This window comes from Manihot esculenta, chromosome 10 (assembly GCF_001659605.2).
Source record: "Manihot esculenta cultivar AM560-2 chromosome 10, M.esculenta_v8, whole genome shotgun sequence".
NCBI lineage: Eukaryota > Viridiplantae > Streptophyta > Magnoliopsida > Malpighiales > Euphorbiaceae > Manihot > Manihot esculenta.
In genome coordinates this window covers 9556770-9569918 of record NC_035170.2, presented here as the reverse complement: position 1 = coordinate 9569918, position 13149 = coordinate 9556770, and the positions used below count along the sequence as shown (strand labels likewise).

General features: G+C 38.2%; 1 protein-coding gene across 1 annotated transcript; it reads left to right on the top strand.

Moving 5' to 3' along the window:
• Window positions 1-6388: 6388 nt before the first annotated feature.
• Window positions 6389-12229, top strand: LOC110624927. The gene is made up of 7 exons (XM_021770391.2): window positions 6389-6774; window positions 8255-8312; window positions 8583-8663; window positions 8838-8873; window positions 8977-9216; window positions 9304-9445; window positions 11275-12229. Exons 1-7 carry the CDS (start codon window positions 6563-6565, stop codon window positions 11763-11765), a joined length of 1260 nt encoding a protein of 419 aa, XP_021626083.1. The 5' UTR covers window positions 6389-6562; the 3' UTR covers window positions 11766-12229.
• Window positions 12230-13149: the final 920 nt, after the last annotated feature.

The following is a 13149-nucleotide window of genomic DNA, read 5'->3' as shown; positions in this document are numbered from 1 at the left end:
CTCTGGCCCCTTAAGCATTATTCCGGCACCATTGCCCTCAGTGCTTGATGCTCCGTCTACATACAGCTTCCAGTTAAATTCTGGATGAGGCTCCCCCTCACATTGCTGTCTTGCTATCCCTGAGGATGATCCTCCCCGCTCCTCGTTGAATGAGCACTCTGCTATGAAGTCAGCCAAAGCTTGAGATTTTATAGCTGTCCTGGGTCGATATTCGAGACAGTAAGGGCTGATCTCTACGGACCAAGCCAACATCCGACCTGAAGTTTCCGGCCTGCGTAGAATCTTCTTTAAGGGTTGGTCTGTCATCACAACTCCTTGTTGGCCCTCCAAGTAAACTTTGAATTTCCAAACTGCTAGCAATAGGGCGTAAGCCATTTTTTCAATGTTCGAGTATCTGACCTCGGTGTCTCTGAGTACCTTGCTGACGTAAAAGACGGGTTTCTGCTCCCCCTCTTCCACCCTTACTAACACTGCGCTGACTGCTTTTTCTGAGGCCGCCAAGTATATCAGAAGTTCCTCTCCTTTTACAGGGCTGCTGAGTACATGGAGCGAGCTAAGATATTTCTTAAGCTCTGTGAAGGCTTTTTTGCAGTCTTTCGTCCATTCGAAGTTCGGTACCTTCCTCAACTTTTTGAAGAATGGCAAGCACTTTTCTGCCGATCTTGACATGAATCGGTTGAGCGCCACTACTCTCCCAGTTAGTCTCTGGACGTCCCTTACACAGGTCGGCTCTGGCATATTCAATATGGCTTCCACCTTCTCTGAATTAGGCTCGATGCCTTTTCTGCTCACCATGAATCCCAAGAATTTTCCTCCTCGAATAAAGAAAGCACATTTTGCTGGGTTCAACTTCATTCTGTACTGGTTTAATACCCCGAATACTTCCCTCAAGTCTGCTATGTGCTGCTGGAAGTTTGAGCTTTTGACCACCATATCATCTACATAAACTTCTACATTCCTGCCAATATGATTTTTGAAGATTTTATTCATCAGTCTTTGGTACGTTGCCCCGACATTCCTCAATCCGAATGGCATAGCTCTGTAGCAATAAGTCCCATCTTCAGTTATAAAAGAGGTCTTTTCCTCATCCGACCTTTCCATTGGGATTTGATGATAACCAGACATAGCATCCAAAGAAGACATATAATCAAAACCGGCCGTAGAGTCGACCATTTTATTAATATCAGGCAGTGGATAACAATCTTTAGGGCAGGCCTTGTTTAGGTCAGTAAAATCTATGCACATCCTATATTTGCCATTGACTTTTTTGACTAATACAGGATTTGCTAACCACTGTGGGTACATAACTTCCCTAATAAAGCCTGCCTCCTCAAGTTTCTGCACCTCTTCCCTGGTGGCCTGCTGCTTCTCTCTTCCTACTACTCTCTTCTTCTGTTTTACTGGCTTGGCTTCGGGGAGTACATTCAGCTTGTGTGTCATTACCGTGGGGTCAATTCCAGGCATGTCGGAGGGCTTCCAGGCGAAACTAGACGCATGACCTCGGATCAGGGCCATGACTTCAGCTTTTTGTTCTTTAGTGAGGCCGGTGTTGAGACTAAAGACCTTTTCTACTTCTGCTTCTGATAAAGGGAAGGTCTCCAGCTCCCCCACCGGTTCTGTCCTGGCCTCTGTTTTCTCATCCCGAACCTCTAGGACTTCCGAGTCAAGAGCCTCTCCAATGGAGCTTGGTTCTGCTACTGTGGCTAAGTATACTGCTCTTGCCTCTTCCTGGCTGCCCCGGACTATTCCCACTCCTTCTTCTGTTGGAAACTTAAGCGCCAAATACCTGATACTGGTGACGGCTTCGAAATTGAACAGCGCAGGCCTCCCCAGGATCACATTATAGCTTAACGGAAGTTTGACCACTAAGAATACCTCGTGGTGAGTGCGAGTCCTGGGTGCTTCACCTAAGGTGAGAGCCAGCTTCACCTTCCCTTCCACGAGCACCGGTACTCCTCCGATCCCCTTGATTGGTGCTTGGTCTCGGACCAACTGTTCTTCCGGAATTCCCATCTGCTGAAAAACCCGGTATGGTAGCAAGTTGACTTTGCTCCCATCATCTACTAAGACCTTCTTTACCCGATAATTGTGAATGACAGCTTCAATGACGAGCGCGTCATCATGGGGCATTTGAATACCCTGAGCATCTTCTGAAGAGAAGGTGATTGTCATGGGAGAGTGGTCAACGATCTGCATGACCTCGGTGCTGCTGGTCTCTCCCTCCCGATTTCTCTTCTTCCCTCGGCGGCCCATCCGTCCTCCCGTTCCTCCTACAATCATATTGATGGTCCCATTGGATCCATCGTTCACTGGTCCCTCTCCTGTTCTCCTCGGCGCCTGAACCGCCGGGCTGGATTGAGGCCTTTGTCCCTCTGATTTCTTTACAAAATTCTTTAGGTGCCCCCTCTTTATCAACCTCTCGATCTCTGCTATCAACTGGAAGCAGTTGTTGGTATCGTGGCCATGCGTCCGATGATATTGACAGTATTTGTCAGGATTCCGATGATCTGCTTCTGACTTCATAGGTTTGGGCCACTGGAGAAAATCCTTATCCTGGAAAGCCATGAGCACCTCGGCTCTGGACGCATTTAATGGAGTCGGCTTTTCAGGGACCCAAGGGGGAGGCAACCTTGGCTCAAGGGCCCGTGGAGGGGGAGGCCTTTGATCGCTTAGCTCCCAGGCCTGCTTGTACGGCTCGGGCCTCTTGCCGTGTTTCCTTTCATGTTTCTCCGGCCTCCTTTCTTCTGGGGCCTTTTCTTTTCCTGTCATCCTTTTGGCAAATCGGCTTGTTACTAGGGCGTCATCCTGCCTTATATACTTCTCCGCTCTCTGCATCAGCTCGGCCAGGGAGGTTGGAGGCTTCCTGCTTAAGGAACCGAAGAATTCAGCAGAGGTCGTTCCCTTTTGCATTGCCTCTACCGCCCTTCCTTCATCAAGATCGGAAATATGCAGGGCCTCCGTATTGAAACGAGCGACATACTCTCTGAGTGATTCACCCTCTCTCTGCCTTACTGTCTCCAAATAGCTCGTCTTTCTCTCCGCTGGCACCCAGGCTATGAATCGACTGATGAAGCGAATGGCTAGGTCTCCGAAACTCCTGATACTTCCGGCCTCAAGGCTGTTGAACCACGCCCGCGCTGGTCCCGAGAGCGTCATTGGGAATACTTTACACATTAAGGCATCAGATAGAGTTTGCAACTCCATGAAGGTCTTATAGTTCATGACGTGCTCCCTCGGGTTACCAGTTCCATCATAAGCCGCCATTGATGGCATCATAAACTTCTTAGGGACAGTCTCTTGCTGCACCCACTTTGAGAAAGGGGAAGAAGTAGGCAAAGAGGTTTGGCTTTGGTCTTTCTTACCTAGCTCGGCGAGGAGCTGTTCTCTCAGTTTCTTCAACTTTTGGTCCACCTTCTCGTCTTCTGGGCTGAGTTTTTTCTCCAGGTGGTACTCCTCCTCCTCTGCTTCAGTTCCCGTCCACCCGGTTATTTCGGCGGAATAGTTATCCACCTCTTCATTTTCTATCATCTCCCTCGCCCTCCTCCCATGGATTCGGGCCTCCGGTCCTTCCTCTTCGCCAGCTCTTCTTCCTCTTTCTTCAGTATCGCGGCTGCTGGTTTGAAGACGGTCAGGTGCAGGTCGGGGGTCATTGGTCTGAGGTTCATCTACAACCGGGAGTGTATTTGCTGGGGTGTTGAGGCCTCTCTGTTGCATTATCTGCCCCAACTAGTGGGCTGTATTCTGTAACTGGAAAGCCATGTTTTGAAGATCTTGGTTAGACAAAGTGACAGCGGGAGTGTTCCCTGCCAAACTTGGCGAGGGATTAAGAGGAACAGGTGTTTGATTGTTTAATGCCGTAGGACTAGAAAAGGAGAATTGTTGCCCCTCTTGGGCAGAGCTTAGGTCATTTGGGACGTTAAGGTTACTTTCTTGGTGATTAGCCATCGTGGATCTCAGTGGGTTTCTTTAAGAGTGAAAACTCCGGTGATGAAAAGATCTCCGTCATTTCCCACAGACGGCGCCAATTGATGATCTGAGATCCAATAGAATAGGGTTTTACAAGGGTTTTGGTATTGAAGAATAAAGCCTTTTTTCTTTCTGAGGAGGGGACTCCCCTTTTATGCATTTCATCTTGCTTGCTGGGGACGTGTAAAGGCCTCTCCAGGATTGGACCACGCGTCTCTGCCATACAGATTCGGGCATACGAGAGTATCAGGCGCCTGCCCCATGCGTAACGGCCTCTGATTCTCCTTGTGCGTACGTTCGAACGAATCTGCCAGGCTGTCCGGTGAGTATCATTCTGGATCCTGGGTTGGGCCGAGAGTTGGGCCAGAGAGGAAAGGGTCTGCGATCGCGGACTGGGTCGATCTAAGCGAGGAAGCTTGGTAGAGCTCGGCCTTGAAGGTTGGATGAGCCGGGCCTGCTTTGAGTACCAAGTAGGTGGGCCTTTACTTTGTGGGCTTTAGGTTGTGGCCGAGACCTTGGACCGGGGTGAAAAAATCCAGCGGTCATCAATTTTTATATTTTTTTTCAATGTTAAACTTCAAAAGATCAAGTTATAATAAACTATATAATATTACCATTACTCTATATATATCTCTTTTTTTTGAATAATTTTCATTGCGTTTTAATTTTAAAGAGATTAAAAGTCAAATTTTATTTACTTTAATTTTTAAATATTAAATAATAAATTCTTTATCAATGTATAATAAATTTATTTAGAATTCCTTAAAATTATTTATTCATATAAATTTAAATTAATATATTTTTAAAAAAGAAAAATATTTTATTTATTTAAAATATTTTAAAATTATAGAATACCCTTACAATAAAATATATTTTAAGAAAAACTTTAAAAGTATATTAAAAAAAGTATTAATAAATGTTAAATAAACACTTTTATTGATAAATTATAAAATTTTAATAATTTTAATTATTTATAATATAATAAAGTAAAATTATTGATATAAAATAAATTAAATAAATACTTTTAAATAAAAAATAAAAGAAAAAAAAATAAAGGATATGGGAGGATCCAATCCCACCTGGGAAGAAGGGAAGAGAGGAGGGATTCTCCTTTCTAATAAAAGGGAAGCCTCTCTGTTCTTATCATTATTATATGTCTAATGACATACTGTGGGATAGTATTTGTGTGTTTTAAAAGAGTTTAAAATATCTTAATTATAGTAAAAAATTTATTTATTTAAATTTATTTTTAAGTGACTTTTGAATTTGAGTCTAAAATTTAAATTCATAATTTGAGCTTAGTTATGGGTTTATTTAATATTTTATGTTTAAGTTTTCCAAATCTCTGCTCAATTGCATTCCTAATAATAATGTGCTTTATGTATAATTGCATGGCTCTCTAAATCATTTTTTTTGTTAAATAATATTACTGTTTTCTAAAAAGTTATAATTTTTTATTAAATAAAAATAAAAATAAAATAAATTTTGAGGAAAGTTAGAATAAGAAAAAAGATTTTAATTCCAATCGAGAGTGTTGTTTTATTTCAATAACTCTTTTACTTGTAATTTTTTATTTATTTAATTTTATCTTTAAATTTATTATCATTTGAAAGATTATATATGGAACCGGTTTGATTTATATGTGTATTTAAGTTGATAGTGCTGAAGTTATTTTTAACTTTAAGAGAGAATTTGCATATTTTGACAATAACACATTGAAACTATACTAATTAATCCATACTCCTTTTGGCTATTCGTCGTTAGCACTATCATGCTTGCTTTTAGGTCTTATTCTTCTGTCAAATGCGAATCTGGTTTTTTTATAGGTGTTAGGCATATTCCTCTTATTATTTGCTTTGTTTGTTTTATTTGTTAAGAAAATGATCTTGCAGTTTGAATTATTTCTTTAGCTCCAGTGTTTTTAGCAGTGATTTCTCTATTTCAATTATTCATTTTAATTTGATTGAATTTTATTAAATTGAATTATGGAAATGGGTGGTATGGATTTTTGGATCCATTGCAGGTAGGCTTATAGCCTTTATGGATCTTGAAGTGTAATATAATTTACAGGTTAATTAATTTTTTTATTGAAACGATTATTTTGTAAAAAAAAGTTAAAAGCATGGACAAAAAAAAGAAGGTCAACATCAAACGGTCAAAAATCATTAATTACAGATAAGTTTGACGTTTCAATAAACATTTCTTCGCGGAAAAAAAAAGGAGAAAAAGAAAAACACTAAGCAGATCCGACGCCGTTTCTCGCAATTTAATCTCATCCAGGTGGATGACAGCAAGAAACTTATCCAGAGCTCTGGGAGGGATGGGCGAGAAGTGTCAAAGTCTCACGTGGACAATTTCTCAGAAAAAATTAGATAAAATAATAAAAATCCACTTCGATTAGTGGCTTAAAATTAGAAAAAAAAAAATAGTATTAATAATGCAATTTCAATTTTTCAGAAGAGAAATCACGATCCACATACCATATTTTGTTTTTTTGTGCTTCTGGGCAGTGTATGTTTTCTCTGGATTTCGATTCTTCAGCACCATCCGTTAGCGAAAGAGTGAGAAATCTTTGCAATTTCCTGGAAGCAAACCAATGTTTGGTAGTGGCGGTGGTGCTAGTGGTGGAGGAGGAGGAGGAGGAGGAGGAGGCAGCGTTTATTGGGGAAGGAAGGGACATGAATTCAAGGGAATTGTGGTAATTTTTGCTTGGATTTCACTTCCTGATAATCACTTGAAGAGCTACGTGGATTTGTACTCCTCTCTTGGTTGGAATTCGCTTGTTTCTCATGCCGATTTCCTCAGCGGGTAACTCTCTCTCTCTCTCTCTCTCTCTCTCTCATTGTTTCCTTAGAAATGAAGGGAAAAAATTGAATTTTTCTTTGTTGCTTTTTTTGGATTATTGGGGGATATATGTGTGCGTATGTGTGTATGTTTTAATCTACATGGAAATATGGCTTTACCATATAATTTTCTCATTATAGCTCTTCTAAATTTTCGCTTGTCACCCAAATAACGCCATAATGAGATCTATAATTTCTTTGTGATGATCGTTACTCAGTGATCAATTAGGGATTTGTTCTATACGCGCACTTCTGTTGAGCCATAGTGAAGTATTTAATGGTAGTTTTGCGACTGTTACCTTTGAAAATGCCTCCCGGCGGGTTCTGTAGTGTGGAATGCAAACGATTTTTGAGCAAAGGGTTCTCAGTATGGTGGTTTCGATGTCATATTTATTCCTTAACATCTTATGTGCTTACATCTTGGAGGATTGATTTGGTTATGTTTTGAAATTTTTTGCAACTGCTCGAGGTAGGGAAAAGAAACTTTTTTCTCATCTTTTATCATTAAGAAACCTTCTGCTTCTTCCTGCATGTCTTTTTCTTTCCCTCTTTTTTAGTACAGAGTGGTCATTATGCTCGTTGGTGGTAAGCATGTCCACCATTGGGTCTACCGATTGGTATTGCTCAAGTTTCTTGTTTAATGTTCTCATGTGTGGAATGCTGAGACATTACCTTCTGAGTACTCTCCTTTTACGTATTTGTTTTGTCAACCTTGCTGAAGGAGAGAGATTAAATAGGCCTGCTTGTCTTATTTAGTTTTGTGTTTTATGAATTGAATTTAGGCCATATGATTGACGTTGGATGAGTTGATAGGGCAGGCTGCAGAGACCTATGAAAATCCTTTGGTACTGATACTGAGGTGTCAAGAAGTGGTATATTCAGGAGATGGAGATGTCTGAAGTTGGATGAGTGGAAGCACTACTAGGGATAACTACATAACATTTTTGACGATTGCATCATTAAAGAATTTTAATCTATAGCTAATTTGATTTGAGATGAAGAGGATGTGGGCATTACCCTAGTGAGAGGAGTGGTCTGATTCAAGCTGGTAAAAATGCAAAGGTCAGAAGCAAGTTGGTTGACACTATGGAAGAAAAAAAATCATGGTTTACATCTTAAATATGAAATTGATCCTAGAGAATAAACAAATGACGATAAACAGTTATTTGAATTGAGTATCTAAGGCTTTCTGATACTACTAATCAATATTTTTCTTTTGTTGTAGTCTTATTTGAAGATTTTGTTTGAAATGATCATTTGAGGGGGATTAATTTGGTTTAATGCAATCTTTCTTAAATATGTTTAGTAGCTTGAAATTGAAACCAAAAAAAAGGTAATTTTTTCTTTGTGCAGGGGAAAGGGGGGAGGAGTGGTGTTGGTTAAATTTTGGATTATTTGACTTTAAATTGTGCATATTAACTGTCTAATGATAAAACTCTGTGCAGATTTTTTCCTGAAAAGGCCTTGTCGCTTGCATATATTCTCCTTAATGAGCTTGTTAAGGTCAGTTGCATGGATTTTTGTATATCAGGTGTAGCTTGTTTTTAATTTATATCTCTGTTTTATGGGATTCCATTTGATGCTGGGGCTTTGTTTATATGGGAACCCATAGTTGTGAAATTAATGCCTTTAAAATCATAAATCTGCTTGATATGGTGTGGGATCCCATACAAAATCATTTTGAGCACAGTCAGATGAAATAGGCTGTTGTTAGCTTTCAATATTGTTGAAATTGCTGCACAGGGTAAAAACCTATTGGTTATTGATATGCAGGTGATAAGGATTAGACCATGTCCAATTACTTTTGCTGCTTTTTCTGGTGGTTCCAAAGCTTGCATGTACAAGGTTTTCCAGGTAATTTGATATTTGGAGATCTAATTCTTGTTGAAAATAAACTGCAGTCAAGCATATTCTTGTTTACTTTTCCTATAATACTGAGGGGTTGGAATGATCAAGTCCTCAACCCACCCTCTGGTTTCCTCCTTCCAAACTTTGGCTATAAAAATAATTTTGCTGTACAAAATGCAGATCATTCAAGAAACATGTGATGGTCATGGTAATCTGGTAGGCAATTCTCCTCTTTGTTTGGTTTTTCTCTCTTTTTAAAGATCTGTCAAACTTTCCATGTTCTATTTTTTTTTTATTCTACTTTTTTCTTCTTGTGTAGGGTGAAAGCCGATTGCTCAGGGATTGTGTTTCTGGGCATATCTATGACTCTAGTCCAGTTGATTTTACAAGTGATTTGGGTGCCCAATTTGCTCTTCCCCCTGCCATTCAAAAGATGCCTGGTCCATCGAAACTTGTGTCTTGGTTTGCAAAAGGCATTACTTCTGGTTTAGATGGTTTATATCTTACCAGGTTTGAATCCCAGCGTGTTGAGTACTGGCAGACTCTTTACTCTTCAGTTGTAAGTTTCCAACTGGCAATTAACTTCTCTAGTGTTGTAGTTTTGCCATTTTAAACCAGTTAACCTGAAGTCCTCTCTTATATATAGGACTTTGGGGCTCCATATCTAATCCTATGCTCAGAGAATGATCACCTTGCACCTTACAAGTGTATCCACAGATTTGCTAAACGCCTACAAGATCTTGGGGGAGATGTGAAGCTTGTGAAGTGGAATGTTTCTCCTCACATCGGTTTGTACATAACTTTCTTTTTCCAAATTCTACTTTTGCATGTGCAGTAATGTTAAATAATAAATACTCTTACCGCTCATATTCAGTGGCAAGTCCACATTATCAAGAAAAGAGCCAACCGTATCCTTTATTTATTTATTTAAATTATATTTAGAGTTAAAAAGTGCTGGTAAAATAATTTCAAACATAATACATTTTCACAAGAAATTCAAGATGTTGTGCAGTTTAGGTTAGTCAATTCATTGATCAATTTTCTTTTTCGTGTTATATTTTTCTTAAACAATTTTTTATTCTAAAAGTATTATGCTCCATTTTTTTGTTAGGATATTTATTTGTTTCTTTCTATTGAATATCTTGACATTCTTTTTGTTTTTTTTCTTTTTTTCATCCCATTTGTTTGTCAGTATACCTTCATGTTTGGTAGACTCGTGCATATGCCTGTCATTGTTACTAGTCCCCAAATTTTATTTACACGGCATTTTTTTCTTTACAAAATACTTTTTAGATAGATGTATTACAGAAAATTGAAAATTCATTTATGAAAATTGGAATTTACTAATTTATGCTTGTTATGGATTAAATATTGTTAACTTAATAATTTTAGATTTGGAAATACTTTTTATATTATAGAATGCTTGTGTAATAAGAACTAAGCAGTGCAAAACCAGAACTTCAAATGGGAAGGGAGGCTGAGGGGAGAATGTGCATACAAATAAATGTAGTTATTTTTCTCATTACAATTAATGAGTGCTGGGTTCTTGTTCTTATCTGGTTTTCCAAATTAGGCAATGAAAACATTGCTTATCAATGTTTGCATAATCAACAAATGGAATGTCTTGCACATCAGTCTAGGCTAGGGTAATAGCAGTCACTGAATCTAGTAAATATGCCCCTAATTGAGTAGGAGGCAAGGCATGTATCAAACCAAACTTGATCTGTTAGGCAAGCCAGCATAAGTAGAGGGGCTATTGTCTTAGCATAGAGCCTTATTTTCTGTCTACTGGAATCAGTCTACAGAAACTTCCTTTCTAAATATTAATATCCAGTTTTATTTTAAGCAAAGATTGAAAGACAGCTTTTGTTAAATGAGAATTAATAATAACTTTAACCCAAACCATATGATCTCTGATAGGAACTTTGTTGTTGCTGTGCCCTATATCTTGTGCACAACATATTTTCTCAAAAGGAAAAGAATGCCAGGTTGCACCTTAAGATTACCATTGGTAAAAATTGAAAAGTTTGATGAATCTGAACCGTACAAGGATTGCTAAAGGAATGTTGACACTTGACTGTGTGCTTTTACAAATATCTCGACTTTTGGCCTCTGTTATGGTCAAATCAGATGTATTTTGTGATATTTGGTTTTGTTCTTTTTCTATTATTATCGACTATTTTGTAAAATTATTTTGGTTTCTCTCTGCTGTGGGTGGACTGAGTGACTGTGTAGAGATCCTATCAAAGTTGGTATGGCTGCTATCATATATGCATTTAATTTGTGTCAACACCAATTGATCTGAAACTATGAAGAATTAACTTTACAGTATGTGATCGTATCAACTTATAGCATGACCACAATCATCCCCATAATTGTATTTGGATGAGAGAGTGAGATTACTCTCTAATGCCAACTTGGTGCTGTGACTTCAAATCTCAGTAATCATCAGTGACAAAATATAAAGGCAATTAATTCTCCAGTACCATTATGTTATGTTGTTACCATAGTTTCTTTGAGATTTAAATATAAATCAGTCATTGTGACTTCTAACTGTTCCTCATTCTCTTGCTTTGATGTTCTGAAACTGTAGTAATGTCATCCTGTGATATTTCAGGTCATTACAAGCATAATCCAATCCAATACAGGGCCGTTGTCACCGATTTCCTTGAGAAGGCTGCTTCAGTTTATTCTCGAAGAATCCAACAACTTAGAGAGGGTGTTGGCTTGGATAGTATGCATGATGAGATATCTGAATTAGTTTGCAACCTTCAGAAAGCGGCAGTTAACTCAAACCAAAGCTTAAGAAGTGTTGCAGTTGGACCAGGTGACCATTTCTTTGTTCCAACTTCAGCAGAATATCAAAGTAATAGAGAGTCTGAACCCTCACAAGATGGAAGAAAAGAAACGTCTGTTTATCTGCGCCCCTCTCCCAGCATCAATGCAAATAGTATTCTTGGGCAAATGCTCTTTGATGTTTGTGTCCCCAAGAACGTTGAAGGTTGGGACATCAGATTTTCAGGTTCTCTGAATGGACAGCCAATTGCTTCTGCCAGAAGGCAATCACTTCTTCATGGTATCAAACTCCCTCGTCGCTCAAAATTATAATTACATATGGATTAATCTTGACTGGAAATCCTACGATTGGTTGTACATGCACGCATCAAAAGCCTGGAGATGACAAGCAAGACTGAACCCTCTGAATTCTGCGCAAAGAAGGTTGGTAAATGAGATACAATGGTGTCGTCTTTTGACATTTTATGCGACTATCGAGTCATATATCTTTTTCACTTGCTTCTGGGCTATTCCTCTGGGATGAAGTGTACAGGTAGAACAAGAAGCTGATGGCATGTATATAGTGAAATAAATGCTTGACAGAGGTGGCTTTTGTTTTGTACCATGTTATGAGAACAATCAACATAGGTGGTCAGGTAGGCCATGTTCCTACCAAGAGAAAAGCAAAGACCATGCTAAAACTTGTCCCTTAGAAATGGGTTTCTTAGTGCTATGATCAGATGTTAGGACGGTGAGCTTTCTGCAGCGTAGTGGAAAATGTGTAAATTTTTTTTGTATGGGACTCTAGTGTTAGCATGACTTACAATATTTATACGTATAACCTGAGTGACTTTATTACCAAAAAAAGTTCCTAATGCTCTTTTTCCTGAAGGAAAAAAAGGTGGTGTTAATAATAAGTGTTGAGGAAATTTACTTTTGGCCTATTAGTATAAAAAAAATCAAAACTTTTCACAATTTTATAATTTTATAGTCTATAAAATTATCTAAAATTATAAATTTTATTATAATTATATTCAATTTTGTGACTCAAATTAGGGAAAGTATGTTTTGTTGACTCAAATTAGAGAAAGTATGTTTTGTTGACATAGCAATGCTATGTTATTATATTCACATAGCATATAATTTATGGGTAAAAACATTAAAATTTTTTATTATTTTATAATTTAATTTAAATTTTTAAAAATTAGTATATGAGAAACTAAAGAAGTCTCAACGTGTTTCAAAAGGAACTCATTGATACATGGATAGCTTGCTAAATTTAAGAAAATGTTTTTCTAAATTTGTTATTTTGTTGAGTTTATTGTTATTATATTTTAAGAGTCATGGTTACTATTCTAGAAGTTATGGGCTAAAAAATAGGACCAAGTATTAGTTTCATATTCTATTTAAATTTTACTAATAGATCGAAGGATAAGTTTATTTTTGAATGAAATTGTAATTGTTTTCGCTCAAAGTAGAACATCAGTCTAAATAAAATTTTTATAACTTTGACTGTGATCTATTATTGATATTAGCTAGTGAATGAATTGAGAACTTGAAAGTTGACTTTGATGGGTTACGATGACCATTGGGTTTCCTACACTTGGGAGTGAGGCCGGACCCTGAAAAGAACACAAGCCCAAAATCCATTGGGCTATCTAAGTCTTAATCCGGACACATGGGTCAGGTCAGAGGGATCATGAGCGCAGGCCCAACA

Excerpts from the sequence above, each read along its gene's own strand:
- LOC110624927 (XM_021770391.2), top strand. The coding sequence starts at position 6,563 with ATGTTTGGTAGTGGCGGTGGTGCTAGTGGTGGAGGAGGAGGAGGAGGA. Across the intron at positions 6,775-8,254 it reads CATGCCGATTTCCTCAGCGG|ATTTTTTCCTGAAAAGGCCT; the intron begins GTAACTCTCTCT and ends AACTCTGTGCAG. Across the intron at positions 8,664-8,837 it reads GCATGTACAAGGTTTTCCAG|ATCATTCAAGAAACATGTGA; the intron begins GTAATTTGATAT and ends TACAAAATGCAG.